General features: G+C 42.3%; 1 protein-coding gene across 2 annotated transcripts; it reads right to left on the bottom strand.

The window, feature by feature from the left end:
* Positions 1-484: 484 nt before the first annotated feature.
* Positions 485-15,976, bottom strand: LOC113223424 (vam6/Vps39-like protein). Of its 2 annotated transcripts, none has more exons than XM_026452886.2 (5): positions 15,738-15,974; positions 9,413-9,533; positions 9,181-9,301; positions 4,840-4,969; positions 485-666 (listed from the first exon to the last, which is right to left on the bottom strand). In XM_026452886.2, the coding sequence occupies exons 1-5, from the start codon at positions 15,739-15,741 to the stop codon at positions 500-502; spliced, it is 543 nt and encodes a 180-aa protein (XP_026308671.1). In that variant the 5' UTR covers positions 15,742-15,974; the 3' UTR covers positions 485-499. The 2 variants fall into 2 exon arrangements, with proteins under 2 accessions (XP_026308671.1, XP_026308672.1); XM_026452887.2 differs by having other exon boundaries at positions 572-692; positions 15,738-15,976.
* Positions 15,977-16,047: the final 71 nt, after the last annotated feature.

Genomic DNA, 16,047 nt, shown 5'->3' with positions numbered 1-16,047 from the left:
CCATTTGCAATAAATAAACCAAGAAGTAAATAAACAAAAGCTAATTCACAGACATAAAAGTCTAGAAGGACAACACTAAAATGTTAGTTTCTTATATTCTGGTGGTAGACTTATAGGTAATTTGTATTTCTGTTTTGTACTTTTTTTGTGTGTTTTCCAAGTGGTTCCACATACAGGAGGCATTTTCCCCAAAAACATGTATGTTACAAAAAGTTTGTTTTAAAAAAACTTGTATGCTTCTAACAACTAAAATTTACCTTTTTTTGTTTCTATAACAGCTTAGTGTGAATTTACTAGGAATTGGGTGTGTTTATTATTATCAAGATTTGGCAGAAAACCCCACTTCAATGGTAATGTTAAGTTAGAGGAAGTAGCAGAAAGAAACTTTACCCTAGGCAGACTTCCTAGAGCATTAATTTATAGAATGCCTTAGCATTAGAGAAGGCCTTAAATTCCTTGCCATAGAGAAACAAGTACTGAAACTCCCAGGCAAACTCTTTCACGCACTCTGTATTACACCTACCTGTGTCAGGTAGTCAATCAGAGCTAAGCGAGCCTTCTCCAATTCAGCCCCGGAGAGCACAGGCAGTGGGTTGGGATACTGCAACTGCTTCCTGTAGTCTGTGGGCAGCAGGTCCGGGTACAGACCCATCACATGGGTGGGATCTATATGGAAGGTAAACATGATTCCTCTGGAAAGGAGCCCAACAATTTAGGGATAAAATAAAACAAGACTATTACTATAGCAAAATAAGTTCCAGACTGATTTTTTTAAAAAAGACTCTCAGTTCATAAACTTTCAATGAGCTGTAGACTTATGATTTGAGCATTCTTTATACATATGTTAAAATTCACTAAAACATCACAAAAATGGCATGACTATAATCAAATACACACACAGAATCAGAATTGAATATTTATCAAGCATCTGAAAGTAGAGAATAAAAAATTTCTAAGGAAAAATGCTGATGTTGAAGTAGAAGAGATCAAGAAACTTAACAAAAAATTTATGTCAAAAAAAGAAACATTACTGGCCAGGTGCAGTGGCTCAAGCCTGTAATCTCAGCACTTTGGGAGGCTGAGACGGGCGGATCACGAGGTCAGGAGATCGAGACCATCCTGGTTAACACGGTGAAACCCCTTCTCTACTAAAAAAAATACAAAAAACTAGCCGGGCGAGGTGGCGAGCGCCTGTAGTCCCAGCTACTTGGGAGGCTGAGGCAGGAGAATGGCGTAAGCCTGGGAGGCGGAGACTGCAGTGAGCTGAGATTGTCCCACCGCACTCCAGCCTGAGTGACAGAGCGAGACTCCGTCTCAAAAAAGAAACATTACTAAAAAACAAAAGCAGACAACAGGCTAGGGAATATATTTGTAGTACACATGGCAAGAGACTAATTTGTTGATTACAAGACTGGGCAGCAGAGACCCCATGTCTACAAAAAATTTTAAATTTGCTGGGCATGGTGGCACGTGCCTCTATCCAGCTACTTGGGAGGCTGAGGTGGGAGGATCGCTTGAGCCCAGGAGGTCGAGGCTGCAGTGAGCTGTGAATCATGCCACTATACTCCAGCATGGGCAAGAGTGGAGACCCTGTCTCAAAAAAATTTTTAAAAAGAGGGTAATATGTTGATTAGATAAACAAATTCACATAAACTGGTAATAAAATGTAAGACTTCATTTGATAAATGACCAAAAGACAAGACCAACTGACAAGAGAGTATAAATAAGTGGGAAAATGTTCTGCTACATTAAGAATCAAAATGGTACATATTAACAATATCAAAGAGGTGACATTTTCCTTCTGCCTTAGAATTTATGTTCTCACAGATGCTCACTGATTTTTTTTTTTTTCTAGACAGGGTTTTGCTCTGTCTCCCAGGCTGGAGTACAGCGGCACAATCTTGGCTTCTTGTAGTCTTGACCTCTTGGCTCAAGTGATCCTCCTGCCTCACCCTCCCAAGTAGCTGAGACTACAGGCATGTACTACCCTGCCAACTAATTACTTTTAAATTTTTTCTAAAGATGACGTCTCACTATGTTGCCTACGCTGGTCTTGAACTCCTGGGCTCAAACAATCCTCTCTCTTTGGTCTCCCAAAAAGCTGGGATTACAGGCATGAGCCACCATACCTGGCCACTCCCAGATTGTAACAGCAAAATGCTGTAAGTAGCCAATATATCCCCTCACTGCCACTGGGGGCTGGTTAACTGGTTATATAATTTACTATAATTTACATTTATTATAATTTATAATACTGTGGAATGCTATTGTTTATTGGTCAACTGGCACTTCCCATCCATTTCTACTCCTTTCTAGTCCACAGGGGCTATAAAACTGAAAGCGACTTTTCTCAAACTCCCTAGCAGTCAGGGTTCTAAGTGAAAATCGGGTTCCACCCAGAAACAGGATATGAGATTTGGAAACTGGAAGTGAGATGGAAGCCTCCTTTTTCCAGCTCATGAGTGTGTGCAGCCAGACTCCGCATTTCCAGTGTCTGGTTACAGCTCTGCCACTCCGTAGAGGCACCTGCCTGGATACAGCAGCCCACACCCAGTCACTAGCTCTGTGGGAACGGAGGTCACTGCAGGCCTTAGGCAGTGGAAGCAGCAGCAACTTGCTGACCTCTGGGTCACAGGGATATGCCCATATCCACGTCCAGTAGTAGACCCCTGTCTTCTGCTACTTCAACTCATCCAACAACCTGTGTGTCTGTATGTGGCAAAACATACACGCTACAATATTTATCCTTTTAACCATTTGTAAGCCTACAATTCAGCGGCATTAAAGACATTCACACTGTTGTGCAACCATCAGTACCATCCATCTCCAGGACTCTTCCATCATCTCAAATTGAAACTGCCCAATAATAAACAATTGCTCCCTATTCTCCCTCCATTCCAGCCCCTGGGAACCTCTATTTTACTTGTGGTCTCCATGAATCTGCCTACTCTAGGTACTTCAGATAAGGGCAAGTTCTCTCTTCCAGGCTATGTGGAGTCTTGGTGGGAGGATAGCTCTAGGGACCTACCTTGGCCTTCAGAAGCAGAGGGGAGCCAAACCTCTTTCTCCACCCCTGGTAGAGTCTGGGGGTCAGACCATGACCTAATCCTGGCTAATCAGATCCCCTGATCTGGAGAAAATGATGCAAGGATGACAAGCAGTGTGGTACACACCAACATATATCATACATCCCATCCTATGTGCTCCTCTTAGATAACATGACATTCTTCCATCAAGAGGCAAAGTCTGAACTTCCTTGCCTTGAACATGGCAGGACCCTTGTAAACCAACAGAATCTAGCAGGAGCGAGAGTCACAAAAGACCACTGAGGCTTCTGCCTAGGTCTCTTAGACACTCCTTCCAGAAAGAGCCTGCTCTTATGCATGAGGACACTCAAGCAGCTCTGAAGAGAGACCCACTTGGACAAGAACTGAGGCCCCCAGCTCCAGCTAGCACCACCTTGTCAGCCATATGAGTGAGCCAGCTTGGAAGTGGATCTTCTAGCCTGGTCCAGATTTCAAATGATGGTAGCCCAGTGCACATAAGACTACAACTGCCTGAGAGACGTGAAGCAAGGACAGTGCAGCTGACCCCTTCTCAAATTCCTGACCAACAAGTACTAACAGAGATGGATGACTACTGTTACTTTAAGCCATACAGTTTTGGGGAGATTTGTGACATAGCATTAGATAGCTAATACACTGTGGGTGGCAATTTTTATCAGGGATGCAACAACAGAGGAAGTGGCAGTGGCGACGGCTAAGGAGGTGGCTATGCTAGTGCAGGATGGCCCAGCCTGTCCTGGCTGCAAACTGATCATTCTTTGGCTTCCTGTTTCCAGCTGGGAGGGCCTCCAGAACTCCCCTCATTTCCATCTATTCCCCACCTAATCTCCCATCAATTTTATGGGTTCTTCCAACTGTCATTACCCTAACATTCCAATAAACTCTGCTTAATTTATCCAGATTCTACTTAAACGATCCAGAGTTGGTCTCCATTGCTCACAACCAAGAATCTTGACTGATACAGGGAGTTACCACAGTTCATTACTGGCCAAGGTTGAGGAATGGCAGAAAAAAGGCAAAGCAATGAAGAGGAGAAGAGGAGATACTAGTATGATACAGAGTCAAACCAAGTATATATATAGATTGATCCAAATTAAGCAAAACTGGAATATACAGTTTTGAATATACAGTAATGATATTCAATACTAATAATATCAAACACTTACAGAGCACTTGTTAAGTGCCACACACTGTTCAAAGCACTTCATATAATCCTTACAGCAACACTCTAAGGTAAGCAGTAGTATGATCATCCCTTTTTTGCAGAGGAGAAAGCAGAAACACAGAGAGGTCCAGTACTCTGCCGGATCTCAGGCAGACCCCAAGGCACCTGCTCCTCGCCACTACAGTCATGTCGAGAGGTTTCAGGACACTAAGAAAAGGAAGGGCTTCATGGCACTGCCCTGTGTTGGCTCTCAAAAATGATCTGCAGTTTAATCCAAGAAATATGGTCTAGAACAGCATTCAATAAATACTAGCTGATCAAATATCCATCTGTTGAACTGAATGACCTGCTGCTACCTTTCCTTAATGGCAAGGGCATATCATACTGGAAAACTGGGAGTCCACATTTATTGAGAAGACCAGATTCACAGGATTAGGAGTATAGACAGATAACCACATGGCCACCCCACAGGATCTTGCTAGGTATGAGGATCAATTTAGCTGAGCCTAAACTTTCTCCATTCTCAGAAGTCTATTATCATTTCTCCCCATACTTTCCAGGCTCCCCTCCTCCACCAGTTCCTTATATGAAGGCCTCACCACTTGTTACCTGTGCCAAGTTTAGCAAAGACCTGCATGGACTCATCAAAACGTTTCTGGCAGAAGAGGTTGAAAGCATACAAGTTCTTGATGTGATGAATTTGTTGCTGCTTTTCACTGTCGGAATCATCTTTCAGTTCCTAATAACAGAGTAGAATAGGTAAGAGCTCACTCACTCAACAAATACTGTTCAGTATGTTCTTGATGTTAGAGAAGATGCTAGGAGCTACAGACACCAAAGTGTACAAGACAAGGCCGGGCGCAATGGCTCACGCCAGTAATCCCAGCACTTTGGGAGGCCGAGGCGGGCGGATCATGAGGTCAAGAGATCGAGGCCATCCTGACTAACATGGTAAAACTCCGTCTCTACTAAAAATACAAAAAAGTAGCCGGGCGTGGTGGCAAGTGCCTGTAGTCCCAGCTACTTGGGAGGCTGAGGCAGGAGAATCACCTGAACCCAGGAGGTAGAAGCTGCAGTGAGTCAAGATCGTGCCATTGCACTCCAGCCTGGGTGACAGAGTGAGACTCCATCTCAAAATAAATAAATAAATAAATAAAAAATAAAACAAAGTGTACGAGACAGCCACATGGTATCCGCCTTGCAGGCTGCCCTTACAATCTAACTGTAACACTAAATACGCGGCTGGGCGCGGTGGCTCAAGCCTGTAATCCCAGCACTTTGGGAGGCCGAGATGGGCGGATCACAAGGTCAGGAGATCGAGACCATCCTGGCTAACCCAGTGAAACCCCCGTCTCTACTAAAAAATACAAAAAACTAGCCAGGCGAGGTGGCGGGCGCCTGTAGTCCCAGCTACTGGGGAGGTTGAGGCAGGAGAATGGCGTAAACCCAGGAGGCGGAGCTTGCAGTGAGCTGAGATCTGGCCACTGCACTCCAGCCTGGGCAACAGAGTGAGACTCCGTCTCAAAAAAAAAAAAAGACTAAATTCCAATTAAAACACAACAGGGTTTCTATGAGATGCCTAACTGGTAATCCTGAAAATTGTCATGATCATGAAAAACAAGGAAAGATAAAATGTCACAGACCAGAGGACACTAAGGACACATGACAACTAAATGCAATCTGATTTCTGGATTTGATCCTGAAACAGAAAAAAGGACACTAATAGAAAAACTGGTCAAATCTGAATAAACCTAGTTTAGTTTAAAAACACAAAATCAAAACAAAATAGGGTAAGAGTGATGACAAGCATGTGGGAGGGTCCCCAATCCAGTCTGAGTCAGGGTCCAGCACGGATTCCAAGAGGGACCTAATCTGAGACACAAAGGATGGGTTGGGCCAGGCACGGTGACTCACGCCTGTAATCCCAGCACTTTGGGAGACCAAGGTGAGTGGATCACCCAAGTCAGGAGTTCAAGACCCAGCCTGGCTAACATGGTGAAACCCGTCTCTACTAAAAATACAAAAATTAGCTGGGCATGGTGGCACATGCCTGTAATCCCAGCTACTCAGGAGGCTGAGGCAGGAGAACTGCTTGAATCCAGGAGGCAGAGGTTGCAGTGAGCCGAGATTGCACCACTGCACTCCAGCCTGGCGACAGAGGAACACTCTGGACTCTGTCTTGGGAAAAAAAAAAAAAAAAAAGAAAGCCATCTGGCATAGCTGGCGCAGTTGGGAAAGGTCCTAGTCTCAGTAAAAGCTAAACAAATGCAGCTGCTATGAACTTTGCTTCTTCCTCATAACCTATTTTCTCCTTACACCTCTTTAGCCAATCTTTATCAAATTTAGTTTTTCCTTTCAAAATGTCTCTCAATTTTCCCCCTTCCTTTCTTTTCCTATTACCGCCACACTAGCCCAAGCCATCACCAACATGTGGCTGTTCCTGGTCTCACCTCTCCTGCTTGGTGCTTCAAAGGCTTCCAAAACCTGGTGCCAGCCTCCTTATCTAGCTGAGTCCTGAACACATATGCCACACCTCCTTCTCCAGTCAGGACAGGCTCCAAATGTGATAGACATAGGCCACACTTTTCACTTCTTTAACTTCCTCTCCATCTGGAATGGAATGCTCCATTTCCTGCTCTTAATCCTAATCTAACATATTCTTAAAGGGTCAACTCAAGTGTCCAGCCGTAGGATGCCTTTTCCAGCCCACAGTGAACCGTCCCTCTCTGACACTTGGCTCCAGGACTTATCAATGCCAAAGTTTAGCTTGGAATTTCCCTCTGAAAGTTCTATTATGTTTGCTTATCTATTCAAACAAAAGACAGGTTCTTCCTGGACTAAGATGATGTCAATCAAACCTTTTTTGTCGTAAAAAGGGCAGAACACAAAATAAGTATGAGCCTAGAAAGGAGAAGGAAAAATGGGAACCCACTTCCATTTTCTTTACCTGAGATTAAACAACCTGAACTAGGAAGATCACTGAAAAGACTCTGAGACTTTCCTGCTGAGAAAAAGAGACTAAAGAGTTTCCTACTGCGTAACCTTTCTATAAAGTTCAAAAACTAAATACATACTTCCATATATTAAATATATGTAAAAGATTAAATATGTGTTTAATCATTAAATATATATTTTAAATGTAAACATATATTTGTATATTAAATATATATTTTAAATATATATGTAAAAGAGTAAGGTCATGATAAATACAAAATTTAGGATAATGATTACATCTGGAGGAGAGGCAGAGGGATGGGATGGGAAGGACTATAAAAAGTTATAAAAGTTATGGTTCTTGGGTGAGATGGTGTGTTCATGGGCATTCATTGTATTATTTTTAAAAATGAAAATAAAATAATACAGGACAATGCATGAGTAGAAAAAAAGCAGTAAGATGCTGAAATTCAGTGCTCCAAGAAAGCAATCATCTTTATGGAATATTAACTATGTCATAGTATTATATTCTTCACGAGTAGCCACCATAGATAACTAAAAGTATCTGCATTCTAAAAAATTGCTTTCCTTTCAGAAATTGTTTACAGGATACCCTAGAAATTCAGTTTTATTATTATCATCTTCATAAAAATGTCTTCTTTAAAGTATCACTATCTGAGGCTGGGCATGGTGGTTCACATCTATAACCCCAGCACTTTGGGAGGCTGAGACAGGAGGATCACTTGAGCTCAGGAGTTCAAGGCCAGCCTGGGCAACAAAGTGAGACCCTATCTCTACAAAAAATAAAAAAAGTTAGCTGGGTGTGGTGGTACATGCTTGTGGTCCTAGCAATACAGGAGGCTGAGGTGGGCTGATCACCTGAGACCAGGAGGTTGAGGCTGCAGTTAGCCAAGACTGCATCACTGCACTCCAGCCTGGGTGACAGTGAGACCCTGTCTCAAAAAAACAAAAACAAAACAAAACAAAAAAACTCAAAAAACCCCAAATACATAAAGTAGCAATATCTGGTTTAACAACTAGGTTAGGCTCAGAATGTCTTTTGGTTGTTTCCTAAAAGCAAATCCACCCCCTACAGATGACAATAATCATTACTGAGGATGTTTAAAAGAACAAGACACAGACTCTGACATGAACCTTGGAACAAGAAGTGGTCACTATTTTGCTGTGAACAAGATCCCTTGCAAACATTACAGCAAGCATCATAAATATAAGACTGCAGCCTGGCTGAATACAACAACTTGAAGTAGTTTCAGAATATCAAAAGAAAGCCTACTTATCCAAACATAGGAGTCTACTGTGGAAAGGAATTTTGAGGGGTCCTCTAGTTGTTGCATTCAACTTGACTATAACAGCATATTTATGATTATTACTAGAGTTTAATGTCTGCATTATCTTTAATTTTTCATGACCATACAATATCTATTAAATTATTTTATTCTCCCATTAATTTTTTTTTGTTTTTTGAGACAAAGTCTCGCTCTGTCACCCAGGCTGGAGCGCAGTGGCATGACCTCGGCTCACCGCAACCTCTACCTCCTGGGTTCAAGCAATTCTCCTGCCTCAGCTTCCTGAGTAGCTCGGATTACAGATGCCTGCCACCATGCCCAGCTAATTTTTGTGTTTTTAGTGGAGACGGGGTTTTGCCATGTTGGCCAAGCTGGTCTCGAACTCCTGATCTCAGGTGATCTGCTCGCCTTGGCCTCCCAAAATGCTGGGATTACAGGCCTGAGCCACCGCTCCCGCCTCTCACATTAATTCTACAAGGTACTATTACTATAATTGATATTCATTCTACATTGGACAGATAAAGTGAAAAAGTAAAATCACTTAGAGTTACATAGATATTTTATGGTGGAGTCAGACCTAGTATCCAAGGCCCCGGACTTTCAGCTATGTGCTTAGCCTACTAATTCAAAATAAATATGAACATTGACACCCAAATCACCTACTTTCAAGAACAATAAGGAAGGCAGACTAGTCATGAATGAGACTTACTGCAAGCTGCAGAGCCAATTCAAACTGCTTGTCCTGGAGAAGTTGTTGGATTTGGGTTGCCATCGGGACAGGGATGAGTCTCCAAACAAAATGATTGCTGGCCACATAGATAATGTTTGATCTGGAGGCAAAAGTAAGAATATTAGCAAAAGATCACAGGCTTTGTGATGACACAGGTGACTTTACAACTTTGGGATAATATATAGCCACAGTAAAAAAAGAAATCCTTTATCCTCCTGAGGTAATGAAACGGGGCCTTTGCAATTCAATGCTCTGGACCAGAAGCCTCAGTTCAAATGTTCGGATCTCCACGTATCGAGGCAACACTGCAATGATGTAGGGAGGCTGGTGCTCTGTGAAGGAGAACATATAAAGCAGTTGTTCCAGTCTAAGGCTTTGGGTTTATGGAGTGTTTCAGCTGCCCATTCTAAGATACATTTAAATGGATCTCCAAAAAGTCCACTAGTCAAGTATCAAGCCAGGATCTTACACTGTGATTCAGAAAGAAAGAAAAAAAAAGTTGGCGTGTAATCTCAGCAACTTGAGAGTTTGAGGTGGGAAGGTCGTGTAGGCTGGGAGTTTGAGACCAACCTAGGCAACTTAGTGAGACACTGTCTCGACAAAAACATTTTTTTTTAATTAGTCAGGTGTGGTGGCACACGCCTGTAGTCCCAGCTACTCAGGAGGCTGAGGTGTGAAGATGATTTGAGCCCAGGAGTTTGAGGCTGCAATGAGCCATAACTGCACCACTGCACTCCAGCATGGGTGACACAGTGAGATCCTGACTCTAAAAAAAGAAAAAGAAAAAGAAAAAAAATTGCTTTGGTTGAGTTATGATCAGAGAAATCTTTTGCACAAAAAAGACGCATCAGCTGTGCTGACAGTCGCCTGATCCCACTCCTGCCTTATTCCCCAAAGAACTGTATAAAAGTTTCACTTGCTCCCTTTTGATCAGTCACAAAGCCAGGCCAGACAAAGGCCAGTTGCAGCTGCCCATAACAATGTATCAGTGGGAGAACCAGGTAACAGAACCTCTTCTTCATTCTCTTAGAAAGGGGGGAAAAGAGGCCGGGCGCAGTGGCTTATGCCTGTAATCCCAGCACTTTGGGAGGCCAAGGCGGGCGGATCACAAGGTCAGGAGATCGAGACCATCCTGGCTAACACGGCGAAACCCCACCTCTACTAAAAATACAAAAATGTTAGCCAGGCGTGGTGGCGGGCACCTGTAGTCCCAGCTACTTGGGAGGCTGAGGCAGGAGAATGGTGTGAACTCAGAAGGCAGAGCTTGCAGTAAGCCAAGATTGCGCCACTGCATTCCAGCCTGGGCGACAGAGCAAGACCCTGTCTCAAAAAATGAATAAACAAAATAAAAATAATAAATAAATAAATAAAAAGGAAGGGGGGCAGAGAAGGCAAATTCTATTCTCCCTAAAATTACTCTAAGGGAAGAGTTCCACATTTCTAGCCAACGTTGTTTCTGCTAGAGATTTCCACAGAGAAAAGGTGTGATGCTTCACCTGATGGCTGCTATGGTTTGACTGTTTGTATTCCCTCCCCAACTTATGCATTGGACACTTAATCCCCAGTGCAAAAGTGTTGGGAGGTGGGGCCTAATGGGAGGTATTTAGGTGGTGAGGCTCCAGCCTCATCAACAGATTAATGTGCTATAAAAAGGGCTTGTGGGAGTGGGTTCTCTCTCTTCTGCCATGTGATAACACAGAGCTCATCTTTCTCTTACCCTTCTCCTTCCACCATGTGAAGGAGCATCAAGAAGGCCCTTACCAGACACCAGATGCTGGCACCCTGATCTTGGACTTCCAAGTCTCCAAAACTGTGAGGAAACAAATTTCTGTTTCTATGAATTACCTAGCCTGTGGTATCCTCTTATAGCTGCACAAATGAACTAAGACAACGGCTTAATGGTACACAGAGAAGGTGGCTGGACAGATTTCTCGGTGTAAGCATTTCTATTTGATACTTGCTGTTAAGTCTTACAATTGTTTTCCTCTATTATATCTAAAAAAACACCTTTGATTCATCTATCCATAACCCCAAATTTACCCTTCTGATCCAGTACAAATTATTGGGTTATACTCCTTTTCTTCACTCTTCCTCTCTCTTTGGAAAATAACTTTTAATAAATCCACTATATATATATTTTGAGACGGAGTGTCGCTCTGTCGCCCAGGCTGGAGTGCAGTGGCCAGATCTCAGCTCACTGCAAGCTCCGCCTCCCGGGTTTATGCCATTCTCCTGCCTCAGCCTCCCAAGTAGCTGGGACTACAAGCACCCGCCACCTCGCCCGGCTAGTTTTTTGTATTTTTTTTAGTAGAGACGGGGTTTCACCGTGTTCGCCAGGATGGTCTCGATCTCCTGACCTCGTGATCCGCCCGTCTCGGCCTCCCAAAGTGCTGGGATTACAGGCTTGAGCCACCGCGCCCGGCCATCCACTATATTTTTCTATACTTTTTGACAGGCATGTGACAGTCCAAAGCTTAACATGCTGGATGAAGCAGAACAATTCCACACAGTCCTTAAGAAGTCAGTATGCAAAAAGCAGAGCTGACAAAACCATAACATCACTGCAAATCAAGTCTTCCAATATTCGAGAAGTTGTATGGTGAAGGAGATTTAACATAGAGGGAATTTAGAAAATAAGCAACACAAAACATATCTTTAAAAACACAAATCTCAGAACAAGACTGAATAAGAATCTGCCTTACCTTACAATGAACTGCAAAATAAATGTATTGTTTGTATACTATATGAAACGTAATTTCTCTAACTTAGAGATAATAGAAATATTTTCTATGACTATATTCTGTACTATATCAAGAATTAGTAAAAAACCACAGTGAGATATCACTCATTGGCCTTTAGGATGGCTACTATTAAAAAAAAGAACAAAACCAAAAACAAAAATAACAAGTGTTGATGAGAATATGGAAAAACTGGAACCCTTGTGCACTGTTGGTGGGACTGTAAAATGGTGCAGCCGCTATGGAAAACAGTATGGTGGTTCCTCAGAAAATTAAAAACAGAATCCCCATATGGTCCAGGAATCCCATTTCTGGGTATATATTCAAAACAACTGAAAAATCAGGATTTCAAGGAGATATTTGCACACACATGTTCGTGGCAGCATTATTCACAGTAGTCAAATGGTGAAAGTAACCCAAGCATCCATGAACAGATGGATGGATAAACAAAATGTGGTGTATACATACAGTGGAATATTACCTTTTTAAGTAATTATTTTATTACCTAAATTTTAAGTGGAATATATATTACCCTTTTAAGGTTCAGCCTTAAAAAGGAAGGCATAACCTTGAGGACATTATGCTAAATTAAATAAGGCAGTCACAGAAAGACAAATACTGTATGATTCCCCTTATACGAGGTATCTAGAAGATGTCAAATTCATAGAAGCAGAAAGGAGAACGGCGGCTTCAGGGGCTGGAGGGAGAACTGAGGAGTTGTTAAGGGGTATAGAGTTTCAGTTTTGCAACATAAAAAAGTTCTGAAGATCTATTGTACAACAATGTTAACATACTTAATACCACTTAACCATACACTTAAAAATGGCTCAGGTGGTAAATTGTAGGTTATGTGTTTTTTACATTTTAAAAAAAAATGTTTTTAAAAGCAAAAAAATTAGTAAAAAGCAAACCACTACATGCATAATTACCACATAGAAGTTTAACTTCAAAGAATATATTCATAAAAATAATTTCTTAGTGTGTCTAATCTGCTATGAATTTATATTCCTAATTATCCTTTCTTTTTTTTTTTTGAGACAGAGTCTCTCTCTACAGGCCCGGCTGGAATGCAGTGAGTGGTGTGATCACGGCTTACTGCCGCCTCCATCTCCCAGGCTCAAGCAATCCTCCCACCTCAGCCACCAAAGACCTGGGACTACATGCGTGCAGCACAATGCCCAGCTGATTTCTTAAATTTATTTTTTGTAGAGACAAGGTCTCACTATGTTGTCCAGACTGGTCTCAAACTCCTGGGCTCAAGCAGTCCTCCTGCCTCAGCCTCCCAATGTGCTGGGATTACGGGCATGAGCTGCTGTACTGGTTTAATTATCCATTATCTGATAAAAAGTTTTTCCTATTATATTTGCAATTTATACTATCAATGAACAGTACAATAAAATTTCAAAGCTAGGAGGGAACTCAAATGAGTAACCTGAGAACTAAGTTGTTGTTCTATCATTTTGAATGCTACTGCTATTATTATGCTGATATTTTTCATTCTACCAGAAAAATAAAATTAAAAGCGTATTGTTTTATATTGAATTTTTTCTTTTCTTTTTATGCTGGCCTCATTTTGAAAAGTTAGTACAATTCTCTTTAGTGCTAACTTGTAAAACATATGTAAAGTTTCTTTCTCCTTTTAAAATCCGGCCCACTTGAATACGTTCTCATTTAATTAAAAAGGTAATCTATAACAGAAACCCCTTTGGTTGTCATATCTTTTGTTGACAATAGAGATGGTCTGGATCTCTTTGTATCTCTAAAACTTGGGAGATTGGCTGGTGTACAGCAGGCATATAAATAATGACTGAGAAGGATAATGCTGCAATTATTCAGCAAGCATTTTCTAAGTTGCTCTGATGTTTCAGGCACTGTACTATGTAATAATGACTCAAAGTGGATCAAGACATGCATTCAGACCTCACAGAGCTCCTACAGGAACAGAGGAGACAGATTGCTCACGTGTGACAAGTTGCCGTGACAGAGATATCTGAAAGGGTTACGGAAGCACCAAGGAGAAGTGACTAATCCTGCCTGTGGGTCAAAGGAGACCTCACAGGGCAAGTGCCTCAAAATGTACTTCAGCAGTAAGACACAGACATGGTTTTGAGAAGCACCGATGAAGGCCCCAGGCACTAATGAAGGTTGGAAAACAGAAACTCTCACGCTGGGAAATCAGAAACACACTTGACCATCATATTACATGCCTCTTAAACTCATCTACCAACGTTCCTTTTCTGAAGGGAAAACAAGGTCCCGTAGAACATCAGGAAGCCTCTCATAAAGCCCCGTAAGCCCCCTCAAACTTGTTACTATCCATAATCCCGGACCTTCTAAAATACTGACCTTTTGATTTCTCTTCCTTCTGGACTACTCGTCTCTAACCACAACCAGAATAATCACCCTAGAACATGATGCTTTTTTTTGAGATGGAGTCTCGCTCTGTCGCCCAGGCGGGAGTGCAGTGGCGCAAACTCGGCTCACCGCAACTTCTGCCTCCCTTCAAGCAATTCTCCTGCCTCAGCCTCCCAAGTAGCTGGCACCACAGGCACACATCGCCATGCCCGGCTAGCTTTTTTATGTTTTTCATATTTTAGTAGAGACAGGGTTTCAACATGTTACACAGGCTGGTCGTGAACTCCTGAGTTCAGGCAATCTGCCTGCCTCACCCTCCCAAAGTGCTGGGATTACAGGCATGAGCCACCGCGCCCAGCCAGAACATGATGCTTTTATCAAGACATTCTGCCATTTAGGAATCTACTGGCCTCCCAGACCTTCTCATGGGCATGTAACAACGAGCCCTATTTCACTGCTCTATAATTCAGACCACCTGTGTTAAGTCAGGCTCTGTAATGCCCTCTCCCAAATTGGCATGTCTTTGGACTTCTACTCATTTATCAAACTGCTTTCTGCCTAGACTGAATGGAAATTTTTCTTCAAGCCAGGTTCCAAACTCCCTGCCTGACCTAGTCCAATCTTACCTATGTAATGAAACTTCTTCCTGACTAAACAACAAACTTCCCTTTCTCTGAACTACCGAATTTTAACTCATCCAATTTAACACCTTAAGCAGTGCCTTGTCTTGTCTCTTTATCCAGGACTGTAACCCTTGTCTCCAGAGACAGGGTCTTTAAAGACAGAAAGCATGTCAGCATGTCCCACTTCACAGCAGCAACTATCTTAGTAATACTCACTCTTCTGACTGAAAATAAAATGAGGCAAGAGTGGTTATATGCTTCCAAGCAATTCCACTGTGGAGAGCTGGGAACCTGAAGCAAGCATAAGAACAGAAGCACCTAATACGTAGAATAGAGACTGACACCTAAATCACCTAAATGCTATCTGTGCCTCTAAGCAACAACAAAATAGCAACAATAGAAGAACCCTTCAACATGGAATTATGACATTAAAAACCCTTCAATATGGAATTACTCATACTATAGGAATACACAACAAATTTCCACTCATTTCCAAATGTAGTCTATTTGGCAGAGGTCACAATCAAAACTCTTCAAAAAAGGAGGAAGAAAAAAAAACTAAGAAGTAAAAAAATAGCAGTAGATAATCACTTTCTAAAATAAACATTTCTGTTCACGTTTTCCCCCTCAGCTTCCTGCAAGAACTGGACTATCCCATTTTTAATGACCCTAAAATGCCATCTACTTACAAGAAGGGGAACGGAAAGTGAATGACACAATGTAAAGCAGCCTGCCAAAGCTATGAATGGGACTCCGTTCTTGCAGGAATGGCACACAACCCCAACCCAAAGTGGGAAACAGCAGCTACTGTTGGTCTCACCCATGGCCACTGGTATGTCCGTCCAGTTCAGGGCACATTTCTGTGTGCAGATCCCTTCCTCATTGAGTACCACGGTGAGATCATCCTGGCCCACAGCCACTTTTCCATCTGCCAGAGGTGCAACTAAGGGCTCCAGCTGTTTTCCTGTTGGGAAGAGCTCTTTGATGGACCCCTTTCCATCCACCTATATATAGGAAGAAACAGAGTGAGTCACCTAGCATTCCCCAGCCAGAGGTAGGAATAAAGGCTGGAAAAATCCAGATAGAACCCGAAACCTAGAGAAGCCAATAATATTCCTTGTTTGACATAA

The sequence above is a fragment of the Piliocolobus tephrosceles genome, unplaced genomic scaffold (genome assembly GCF_002776525.5).
Source record: "Piliocolobus tephrosceles isolate RC106 unplaced genomic scaffold, ASM277652v3 unscaffolded_41313, whole genome shotgun sequence".
Classification (NCBI taxonomy): domain Eukaryota; kingdom Metazoa; phylum Chordata; class Mammalia; order Primates; family Cercopithecidae; genus Piliocolobus; species Piliocolobus tephrosceles.
The sequence above is the reverse complement of the archived record's forward strand: the minus strand, read 5'-3'. Positions and strand labels throughout refer to the sequence as shown.